The sequence below is a fragment of the Babylonia areolata genome, chromosome 7, assembly GCF_041734735.1.
Source record: "Babylonia areolata isolate BAREFJ2019XMU chromosome 7, ASM4173473v1, whole genome shotgun sequence".
Lineage (NCBI taxonomy): Eukaryota > Metazoa > Mollusca > Gastropoda > Neogastropoda > Buccinidae > Babylonia > Babylonia areolata.
In genome coordinates, this window is record NC_134882.1 from 51,824,145 (window position 1) to 51,836,644 (window position 12,500).

Here is a 12,500-nt window from a genome sequence, read left to right on the forward strand (position 1 = left end):
AAGGTAAGGTAAAGCAAAGTAATGCAAAGTAAGGTAAGGTAAAGTAAGGCGAGGTAAGGTAAAGTAAGGTAAGAGAAGGTATTGTAAGGTGGGGTATTACAAGGTAAGGTAAGGTACTGTAGGATAAGCTGAGGTAAGGAAAGATACTGTAGTGTCAGGTGGGGTGAAGTAACGTAAGGTAAGGTAATATAAGGTCAGGTACTGTAGGGCAAGGAAAGGTAAGGCAATGTACTGCAGGGTGAGGTATGGTAAGATAAGACAGTAGCGGGGCATCTTGCCCGTATGAATCCCAATCCTCATCTGTAAGGTATGGTTGCCCTTGTGGATCCCGATCCGCATTTGAAAGGTAAAGGTAAAGGTGAGGTAAGGTAAGGTAAGGTAAGGTAAGGTAAGTTTGCTTTACTTTTCACCAAAAGTATTATTTGCTTGTCTGCAGAAATAAAAACGAAAGCCAAAATAGTCACCTTAATATAGCTGCAGTCTTGTACCAGTTATTTCTTAAAACAAAATTTCAATGAAGCTAGGACTACAATCTGTTTTTTTTTTAAATAAAAGAAGTAAGGGAAGCAAAAGAGAAAGCAAGAAGATAAAGGGAAAAAAGAAAGAAAAAGGAAAGAAAGAAAGAAGAAAAAAAAAAGAAAACACATCAGTTCAAAGAAGAAGAAGTAGAGAAAGAACTACAACGACGACAACAAACACAAAGGCGAAATGAAAGAGAATGAATCGATGAAGAAAAGAATACACAGGAAAACTAAGAAAGAAGAAGAAGAAGAAACAAAGACACCCCAAAAGCTCGTCCTCCCTCACCTTGATCGGGTTCCCATCGTGGGACTTCTCGTTGTTGGCGGCGGACATCATCCTCATGGACATCCAGGCGATCTGCTGAGCGTGGTACCTGGACTTCCTGTGCAACCCCCCGGCCACACAGTAGGCGTCTCCGATCGTCTCGATCTGTTTTGGGGACAACGTTGTGTGCTAATATTACCCCCGAAAACGGAGTATGGCTGCCAAAAAATGGCGGGGATAAAAACGGTCATACACGTAAAAGCCCACTCGTGTACATACGAGTGAACGTGGGAGTTGCAGCCCACGAACGAAGGAGAAGAGTAAGGAGAAGAAGATAGTATTGTTTTTGTTTTGATCAACTGATTAATTAATGAAATTAAGTCAGGCAGGCAGATAGTTATCTATCCGGTCAGAGTTTATTCAGTCAGTCAGTTTTCTTGACAATCTTTTATATTTAGTTCTCTCCGCCCAATCGTTCATTTATTCATGGACTAATTTACATCATTACTCACTTAATAACTTACTTGCTCAGGCAGTCTATCTTTTATTCATTCATTCATTTATTCGTTAATTCACTCATTGAATCATTCTTTCACTAATTCATTTACTAATTCACCCTCTCTCTCTCTGCCCGCCTTTCATTCCTCACCCTCTCACAGCTTCTTCTTCACAGAGTAGAGGTACCAGGTGACGCAGTGGTGGTCAAAGTGGGTGCAGAGGGAAAGTCATTATATCTCACCTTGCACGCGTCGAGCGTGACGCAGTAGTAGTCAAAGTGCATCGTATTGTTTTGTATTGTATTGTATTGCATTGTATTGTATTACTCTTTTTTTTGTCACAAATGATTTCTCTTTGTGAAATTCGGGCTGCTCATCCCCCAGACAGAGCCTCGTCGCTACACTGAGAGCACCACCCCCTTTTTTTGGAGGGGGTGGGGGGTGGCTTTATTTACTGTCTGCAGTTGTTGGTTTTTTATTGTGTTTTTCCCTAACGAAGTGGATTTTTAAACAGAATTTTGCCAGACACAACCTTTTTTTGTTGCCGTGTGTTATTTTACGTGCGCTAAGTGCATGCTGCAAACGAGGCCTCGGTTTATCCTCTCATCCGATTGACTAGCGTCCAGACCACCACTCAAGGTCTAGTGAAGAGGGAGAAAATACTGGCGACTGTGCCGGGATTCGAATCAGTGCCTTCCAGATTCTCTCGCTTCCCATGCGGACGCGTTACCTCTAGGCTATCACTCTAGAGGTGTAGAGGGGGAGTTAATATATCTCACCTTGACGGGCGCAATAGCCGAGTGGTTAAAGCGTTGGACCTTCAAACCAAGAGTCCAGGAATCGAATCTCGGTAACGGCGCCTGGTGGGTAAAGGGTGGAGATTTTTCCCGATCTCCCAGGTGAACATAATTATGTGCAGACCTGCTTGTGCCCGAACCCCTTTCGTGTGTATACGCAAGCAGAAGATCAAATATGCACGTTAAAGATCCTGTAATCCATGTCAGGGTTCGGTGGGTTATGAAAACAAGAACATACCCAGCATGCACACCCTCGAAAACGGAGTATGGCTGCCTACATGGTGGGGTTAAAAAGGGTCATACACCTTAAAGCCCATTCGTGTCCATACGAGTGAACGTGGGGGTTGCAGCGCACGAACAAAGAAAAAGAGCCAACCACCCTACTCCCTGTTTCTACTTGTTTCACTTCCACATATTACTTTTTGAATTTCATTCCAGTTCGTGTACTTTTTTTCTCAAATTGCAGCCAGTTCATTGACAAACAACCAGTTTAGAGCACGTTTTTGTTGTTGTTTTTTTAGCATTTATAATACAGCTGCTTTGATGACGTGTGTGACGCAGTACGGGTCAAAATGTGTGTAGAGGGAAGTGTTTTATTTTATTTGGTAAAGAAGGAGAGTCATTATACCTCACCTTGTAGACGTCGAGCGTGACGCAGTAGTGGTCAAAGTGTGTGTAGAGGGATGTGGGGTTTTTTTGTTTTTTGTTTTGTTCTTCTTGTTGTTGTTGATTTTTTTTTTTTTTTTTTTTTGGGGGGGGGGTTGTTTGTTTGGTTGTTTTTTTGTTTGTTTGTTTGTTTTTGTTTTTGTTTTGTTTTGTTCGGTATAGAGGGAGAGTCATTATTTTTCACCTTGTATACGCTGAGAGTTTCAGTTTCAGTTTCAGTAGCTCAAGGAGGCGTCACTGCGTTCGGACAAATCCATATACGCTACACCACATCTGCCAAGCAGATGCCTGACCAGCAGCGTAACCCAACGCGCTTAGTCAGGCCTTGAGAAAAAAAAAGTGAATAAATAATAGATAAATACAATTAAAAAAGAATGTGAATAAATAATAGATAAAAAAGACGCTGAGAGTGAAGCAGCAGAGGTCAAAGTGTGGGTAGAGGGAAGTTTTGTTTTGTGTTGTTTGGTGTAGAGGGAGAGTCATTATTTTATATCTCACATTGTAGACGTCAAGCGTGACGCAGTGGTGGTCAAAGTGTGTGCAGAGGTGTTTCTTGTTTTGTTTGGTTTTGTTTGTTGTAGAGAGAGAGTCATTATTTCCCACCTTGTAGACGCCGAGCGTGACGCAGCACGGGTCAAAGTGTGTGTAGAGGGACGTGTTGTTTTGTTCTCGTTTTCTTTTTTGTTTGGTATAGAGGGAGAGTCATTATATCGCACCTTGTAGACGTGGAGCGTGACGCAGGTGTGGTGAAAGTGTGTGTAGAGGGACGTGTTTTTTTTTTGTTCTCGTTTTCTTTTTTGTTTGTATAGAGGGAGAGTCATTATATCTCACCTTGTAGACGTCGAGTGTGACGCAGTAGTGGTCAAAGTGTGTGTAGAGGGACGTGGTTTTTTTTTTTTTTGGTTCTCGTTTTCTTTTTTGTTTGGTATAGAGGGAGAGTCATTATATCTCACCTTGTAGACGTCGAGCGTGACGCAGTAGTGGTCAAAGTGTGTGTAGAGGGAGTTGAGCATGTTGACCACCTGCATGGGGGTGGCCGTGGAGCAAATGGCCGTGAAGCCCACGATGTCACTGAACAGCATTGTCACGTCGTCCACCGTCATCGGCTCCACGTTCTCTCCTTTCAATCAATCAATCAATCAGTCAATCAATCAATCAATCAATCAATCAGTCAATCAATAAACTCATTTATTCATTGATTCAGTTTACTGTTTTACACATTCGTTTTTATGTACCGATACTCAAACAAGAATGAAAAGCATCCTTGTGTTTGTTGAATTCCGCACTGTGGTGCGCGCGACCAGTATTAAGTATTTAGGGTTGGGTTTTTTAAAGTACTATGATATTAAGTATTGTGTTATTAGTATTAGGTATTGTTCAGGCTGTACGCTCAGCTTATACCACAGACTCAGTGACATAAGCTAACAGTTGGGCCAACAGCAGAAAGAGAGCTGTATGATCAATGGTTTCTCCCTTGCAATGGGAAATCATATACAGCCTAGCCTTTAGTGAAGGACTGTGACTCTCGAACTGGGAGGCAATACTGCACTGGCTTTTAGTGCTACAGCCTTGGGGGAGAGTTGGCTTTTGAGAACCATTACAAGTTTTACGTAGAAAGGCGCTATAGACATTTGATCATACTACTACTACTACTACTACTACTACTACTACTACATTGATGCTTGTCTCGTTTTTATACCTGAGAAAAAAAGAGAGACGCCATGAAATGATGGGTGGAACAATATGTTTCCAACATACACATTCTGGGTCCTCACAGGGACGTACATTTCTGGCGAGTAGCACTGAAGACCAGCCGACCACTGGCATTGAACATGCGACGCACTTTTCAAGAGGCTCCAGGAGACTTCCAACACTCTTTGTTCGTTTCAGATAGACGAATGCATTATGCGCAAGGTGGATAAAAACGACATTCATTCGTCAGCCACGCCATATGTAGAAATCACAGAGACGCTAGGGAAAGAAAGGTGGAATAATATCGACCTGGGGCTGGTTTTGGTTGGGGATTGTGTTTCCAGATCCAAGAACAACATTCACAATCTGGCTCACACCACTGTCTGAAAGCAGCAGACACAGAGCAGCCTGCATTACATGAAGCTGTTTCACAAGGTGGAAGGAAGGAAAAAATGTGGCAGAATGGTTCAGACGCTCAGCTGCCAATACAGAGAGTCCGTAAGGGTGAGGGTTCGAATCCCGCTCTCGCCTTTTCTCCCATGTTTGACTGGAAAATCAACCCGAACGTCTTGCCATTCGATGAGACGATGAACAGAGGTCCCGTGTGCAGCAGGTATTTGGCGCACTGAAAAAGAACCCATGACAATGAGAGTGTTTTCCTCTGTAGAAGAAATCCACTCTGATAGGTACAGAAATATACATGCATACACCCAAAGCATGACAAAACGCGTTGGGTCAGGCTGCTGGTCAGGCATCTACCTAGCAAGATATGGTGTAGAGTATGATCATGAAATTGTCTGAACGCAGTGACGCCTCACTGGTTCAAATAATCTTTAATTGTTCAACAGCACACATGATTACAATGCAAACAAAGACAAAAGAGCATCAACAAGCTTAAAGCTTGCACTGTGCTCACAACGTTACACTTCAACAAATAGTAAAGAGTGGTAACTCTCTCCATTACACAAGGTACACAACTTCAAGTCAGTGATGCTTACGCTACCGATTCAGCTAGCACACAGATAAATAAAAGGTACATTGGTGGTAAATAAAAGGTACATTGGAACAAACCCAGACACTTCCTCTAGAATGTACCTTTTATTTACCTGTGTGCTAGCTGAATCGGCAGTGTAAGCATCACTGACTTGAAGTTGTGTACCTTGTGTAATGGAGAGAGTTACCACTCTTTACTATTTGTTAATCATAATTATCGTCTCCTGGCCCTCATTATTTGTATAAATACGTTACACTTCAGTTGGGAAAGTGAAAGTGAAACTGAAATCTGAAAGTGAAAGTGAAAGTGAAAGCTGGCGCACCTCTCCAGAGCTTGGTAGCGATGCCCGGCGGGAAGATCTCGTGCAGCAGCTGGATGTTCTTGGCCTTCTCCTCCTCCACTGCCTGGCTGGCCTCCAGGATGCTCTGCTTCAGCTGCTCCATGCGCTTCTTCAGGCTGTCCTGGAACAGGGCATCACCACACCCCGTCACCACCAGCTTTTCCTGATTTTCTTTTCTCTTTTGTCTCTGGGATGATGACAAGGGGGTTGTGGTGGTGGTGGTGGTGGTGGTGGTTTCTGGAGAGTGTGGTATTCACAAGAGTGCCGGCGTCACAATTAGACCAGCACCATCACTACTACCACCACCACCATCACCACCATTACCACCACTGCCTGCACAACATGAACAACAGCAGCAGCAGGAAAAACAACAACAACAACAACAACACACACACACACACACACACACGTATAATGTTGAGTTTTTTTCCATATTTTGATGATGCGGGTGAAAGTGGTGTTGCTATGGGGGCGGGGGGAGGGGGGGGGCACCTAAATTCAGGACGACCTGACAAAAGCCATACTCTCATGATGCATCGCAGCCTGGGAGACAGGAAAAAGACACACCCAGTTTTGGTCAGGAAACCTGAGCACCCCCCCCTCCCACCCCCACCACACACACGCACTTTCCTCCACCCCGTAAAAAAAAGACATCTTGTAAAGTTTGATGTTATCCTTTGTTCGCTTGGCAGTCAAAATTGACGGATTGTGACTGGCAGACGTCATTATATTCAATATGAATTACGTATGTAGCTGTGAAGTGAGTGCACTTGCAGACGACAAATTTGGAATGCCCGAAGTTTGCAGATCATCGAAATTCGTTCATTCCAGAGAATTATTTGAATCCAAACTCTGTTCTTTTGCAAAGCATGAAAGTTATATTTATTTTATTATGTAATTAATGCTAGGCCGGGGGGTTAATTTGTTTTAAACTGATCTTTCTCATCTTAAACATTACATTTTGAAATTATACTCAATACATAAAAAGCTTGTGTGTTTTACTCTCAGTGTACAGGGCTTTCACTATGTTCATTCGCCCAAGTGGTCTTTTTCGGAAAATTCTAAAATCCATACAACGAGTGGACTTTATAGATCTATTGGCTGAAGGTCATGGGCAAAAATCAATTGCATATACATATTTATACATATTCAAAGCGCGTGCTCATATTCTTCGCGAACGCGAACAACGCCATTAATTTGTTTCAAGTTGTTGACCTGCCCGTTCAATCCTATATTCAATCGACAATACACGATTACATGTGATCGAAAATTGGAGGAGACCGTTAAATATTTATTCAGAGAAAGATTTGTGAACGCCTCATCACTTACTGGATTATGCCCCAAACTGCCATAAAAAATATCCACAGAATCAGTCGGAATTCACAGTTAAAAATAATAAACCATGAGAGTTAATACCCTTGAATTGACGAAACGTAAAAATTTCCAGTCTTGACTTTTCTCAAAATGAAGTCATTTTCACTTCATACGACGTTTATAAGTACTTGTACTTGGCTCTACATGTTATTAGTTTAACAAAATACTCAATTTTCATATCAACTTTAAAACTATAAAACTAGAATGAACATAAAAGAGAAATTGAATCGACTCTGTCAACCAAGTGTAACTAAACATGTACATCTATCTAGATCCAGAGAAAACGGCTAAATTTTGCAGTGTGATTGCGGCGATAGCCACGTCTCCTTTACCGCGGACTTAAAAAGAATTTTTAATTGCCCTTAATGATTTTTTGAATGCCCAAGATACACCAGAATAATATGATTTAAACAGCGTTCTCACTGCGAATACCGCAACTGATTTATCGCCCTTTAAGAAAGCATGTTTAAATGTTATATTTTTTAACGTCAGTTAAGGAGCCATGATAGTGTAATGGGTAAGACAGTTTCTTCTCACCTGAACACGCGGGGTTCGAATCTACCGTTAGGACGTTTTTCTTTTCTTTTTCTTTAAACCCTAAGCTTTATAATAACAAATACAGAACACATTTTAACGATTATTTTTTTTTTTTTTTTTTTTTTTTTTTAGTGTATCAAAAGTGAGTCTTGAAGGCCTTGCCTCTCTTGTTTTCTTACACTGTGGCGAGGTGCGAAGTAAAAGAGCATGCGCAGAAGTCAATCCCCGGGATTTCTATTTATAGACTACGGGTCAGCTGCCTGAGCGCACTTTGTGTGTCTTGAATACGAAGATAACCTAGCCTTCAAGGCAAACTGTAACCTCGGGTCCCTGCCCTGTCAAGGGTTGCCTTCAGGCAAAATGATTTTTGTCTTGAGTACGATTGCTGATGGTGCTCAAACCTGTGTCTTCTAAGTGGTCAATCCGCGACGCTAACCAACTGGCCACGGCCTCTGACGTACATTCAGGAATGCTAGACTGTAGGCCTATGGTGGTTATTAGTTATTATTATTTTTTTCTTCCCAACGCTCAGTCTGTCCAACATTCTTTCGTCACTGACAATTTCAGCCTGTCTCCGGGGCTGCCATCTCAGGCTGAGTGGCTCGGATGAAAGTCTGAAAGCACTACCTCCATTCGAGAGACGCCCGCGTGGTGGATGTGTGTGTGTTTGGGGAATTAGTTTCGCTGAAATTTCCTGACCAACGCTATTAGTAGGTTTCTGCTTTTCTAAAAAATGAAGGTTATTCTTCGACCCTTTTAAAGCGTCGTCTCAAACACACACACACACACACACACACACACACACACACACATACACACACACACACACAAATGCGCGCGCGCACACACACACACACACACATACGCGCGCGTACGCACACACACACATACACATACGCGCGCGCACGCACACAAACATAGAGACAGACAGACAGACATAGACAGACAGACAGACAGAGACAGACAGACAGTCAGAGAGAGAGAGAGAGGGATCAGCAGCGACTTCGAGATGCCCATTCGTTTTCGCTTCTTTTTTTTTCTTTTTTTTAAGGGGGGGGGGGGGGGGCGGCGGGGGGGGGGGGGGGGTGGTCCTTTCATGCTGTCAATATTGACCTGGACGCTCATACATACCCCGACAAGGACACACACACACACACACACACACACACACACACACACACACACACACACACACACACACACACACACACACACACACACACACACACACGACCAAAAGAAAGACAAAAGCACCAAGCCTTAGACCTCATCATCACTATCATACAGACCGGCCTTTAACACTCTTCCAGCCAAGAAGAAAATAATGTAATTTCCCTCCTCACCCCCCCCACCCCACCCCACCCCCCCCTCGCCCCCCCCCTGATCAAAGATGACAGGAAAAGCAGTGCCACTGCCCTGCCGCAGTACCCTCTGGCCCCCCGGTCTGTCCCTGCTAATTAATTTCCTGGGCCATTGGCCATGTCAGGTTACAAACTCTAAGATTTCGACCACGACCAGCACCACGACCAGCACCACCTCCACACGCTGCACCTTTGGGTTCAGTGGTAGTCCTTCTCTGATCTCACATCTGGCTGGTGATTGGATTAGTCATGACACTGTGGTTCCGGCAGTGCTGAGAGAGAGACACAGAGGAAGAGAGACGCAGAGAGAGATAGGAGAGAGAGAGACAGACAGACAGAGACGGAGACAGAGACAGGGACAGAGACACAGAGGAAGAGAGACACAGAGAGAGAGATGGGAGAGGGAGAGAGACACAGAGAGAGAGAGACGGAGACTGAGAGAAAGACACAGACACAGAGACAGAGAGAGAGAGAGACACAGAGACAGAGACACAGAGACAGAGAGAGACAAGAAGAGACAGAGAAAGAGAGGGAGAGAGGATAGCAAAAATGAGAAGTAAGAAATAGAGCCTAAAAAAAAACAAAAAAAATCCCCCCCAAAAACAGCGAAAATGAGAGAGTGTTTCACAAACTCGATCATCGTGAACGGAGAGAGCATAACGTCATACAGTATTGTATTGTATTGTATTGTATTGTATTGTATCACTAATTTTCGTCACAACAGATTTCTCTGAGAGCGCCAACCCTTTTTTTTTTCTTTTTTTCTTTTTTTTTTTCTTTTTTTTTCCTGCATGCAGTTTTTTGTTGTTGTTGTTTTTTTCTATCCAAGTGGATTTTTATTTAGAATTTTGCCAGGTACAACTACTAAATGAATAACTATACTCTATTCTCCCTCCCGCCCCCCCCCCACCCCCTCCTCCCTGCCCCCCCCCCCCCCCCAACCCCCCATCTCCCCACACCTCCCCCACCCCCCTCATCACCCTCTTCTCCTCTGTCTGCCCCCATCCCTTCGCGTGCAGCGGTCAAAGTCCCCAGTCTGTGTACCTCCCGACAGTCCATCCAGGTATACACGTAGACAGCCATCCCAGATCAAAGGACGCCTTCAACCAGAAAGAACCTCCGAGGGGGGAGGTTAATCTACTGGGGGGGGAAAAAAAGATGGTAGGGGAAACAAAAAGAGGGATTGTCTTGTCTTTTGAGCTCGTTCACTGCTCACTGGACTTTCTCTCCAACCGGTGCAGCGTGACTGATTCAGCCCCCACCCCTTTTTATTGGACTCCAAGTACGGTGGGTTTTTTTGTTTTTTTTAATGTCTGGTTCAAGCCAAACCATGTCTTGACAATGTCCCGGACATCATTTACGCGAGACTATATTTATTCAGAGAGTTTCCTGCCTTTTCCCTGCCCACTGACTGCACTGTGTTGGTCTCTGCCTTTTTGTGTGTGTTTCTGTGGTTCTTCTGTTCTCATCTCGACATTGTTTTTTAAAAATCTGTGTGTGCGGCTTGTTTCCCAGAATAAAGTACAATATCAACACTGTTATAAATGTCTTCACAAATCTGCCCCTTCCTATCTCTGTGGCTGCCTCCGCCTCTACACTCCATCCGCGCTCTCTACTACGATCGGCTTCGGATCCATTCTGCTTGAGCATACCCAAATTCAAACACTCCACTGTCGGCCACAGTTCTTTCTCTGTCACTGGACCTTGCATATGGAATGAACTTCTTCTTTCGCTTCGTCAGGTCTCCTCACTCAGCTCTTTCAAGTGTGGCCTTAACCCTTTCACCACCAATCAATTTAGAGTACAAATTTCCCTTGTGGTACAAACACAGAAAAGACAGTGGCTAAGAATTGCTGGGGATTCCCCCTCCGATGTATAGAAAATATGGCTTATCCTTCCACCGAACATTAAGAGCAGTAGGTTCCTGGATAACAGACCAATGAATGGTCACCTTTAAGTGACATGGGTCCTCTACCACGCCTGTGCATAAATGCGAGCTTGGCGGTGAAAGGGTTAAAACTCACCTCTTTCCAAGACAGCCTCCCTTCCCTTCCTCTTCTCTTTGTCTTCTCTTTCTCAAGTTTAGAGTAATGCATGCGTGTTAGTGACTGGTGTGAAAGCGCTTTGATTTGTCTCTGCACAAGACTGATCGCTATATAAATACTTCCTTTTGTTATTATTATTTTGTTTTGTTGTTGATAGAAATACACTTTGCGTAGCAGTAGTGGTAGAAATAGTAGTAGTGGTAGAAGTAGTAGTAGAGGTAGCACCGGCAGGCATCAGTCGTAGCAGTCTTATGTTGTGTCATTATTCTGCTGCATCTGTGTCTGTGTATGGTTTTCGTTGTTGTTGTTTTTTTGTTTGTACCTTTTTATGTACTATCGTCCATGTGACCCCGGTACACTTGGTAATAAAGACATATTCTATTCTATTCTATTATTAGTCACAACAGATGTCTCTGTGGGAAATTCGGGCTTCTCTCCCAGTGGAGAACCCGTCGCCACAGCGCAGCGCCACCGATTTAAACAATCTCCCTGACTGCAAATTTATATAGTTTGACTATCAAATGGATATTTTCCACGTACTTCAGTTTTGTTGCCAAGGGCACTTTTACGTGTGCAAAGTGCATGCCATGCCACACACATGGTCTCGATTTATCGTCTCATCCGAATGACTGAAAGGTAGTAGTACTTACTTATTGTGCTAGAAGTAGCAGCAGCATAAGTAACAGTAGTACTAACAGTAGTAGTGGTGGCAGTATTTGCAATTCTAATTTACATCCTTCCACTTGAAGCGATAACAGAAGAATTTTTTTTTTTAATCACGTGTCTACTTGGAGATTATTTTTGAACAACAATTAATAAACTCTGAGGTTAAAATTGAAACAATCATAAAACCCTACCTGTAATCTTTTATGTTTCATAACACTATTGTTTGTTATTGTCGTCGTCGTCGTCGTTGTTGTTGTACCTGTTATTGTTGTTGTTAGATTGCTTGGTTTTGTTTTTTTTTTAGTGCTGCTTTGTGATTACCCTTTTGAATTGTTATACCCCCGAAAACGGAGTATGGCAGCCTACATGACGGGATTAAAAAAAAAAAAAAAAAAGCGTCATACACGTAAAAGCCCACTCGTGTACATACGAGTTAACGAGGGCGGTGCAGCTCACGAACGAACGAAGACGAAGAAGAAGAAGAATTGTTGTGTCTTCTTACTTTCTTAGTCTTCTGTATTTGTTCTGTCCGCCCCTCCTCCCCCCCCCCCCCCCCCCCCGCACCCCTCCACCTCCCGCCCCCACCGGCCCCCACATCCCACATCCCCCACCACTACCCAGTGAATGATACCCCCCCTGGCCCATCTCCCCTTCCCCCCCCCCCCCCCAAAAAAAAAAGACCCCCCCACCCCCCACCCCCACCCCAAAAAAGCCCCCCCCCCCCCCCCCCCCCGAAAAAAAAACA

The 12,500-nt window shown here is 43.8% G+C and overlaps 1 protein-coding gene across 1 annotated transcript in view; it reads right to left on the reverse strand.

Annotated features, from left to right (window-relative positions):
• Positions 1–12,500, reverse strand: part of LOC143284304 (guanylate cyclase soluble subunit alpha-2-like) — a 68,446-nt gene that overhangs the window by 2,727 nt on the left and 53,219 nt on the right. Inside the window, exons 8-10 of the mRNA XM_076591006.1 lie at positions 5,755–5,893; positions 3,700–3,866; positions 808–951 (exon numbers count right to left, since the gene is read on the reverse strand). Of these exons, the coding sequence (XP_076447121.1) occupies positions 808–951; positions 3,700–3,866; positions 5,755–5,893 (450 nt within the window). The remainder of the gene's footprint in view (positions 1–807; positions 952–3,699; positions 3,867–5,754; positions 5,894–12,500) is intronic.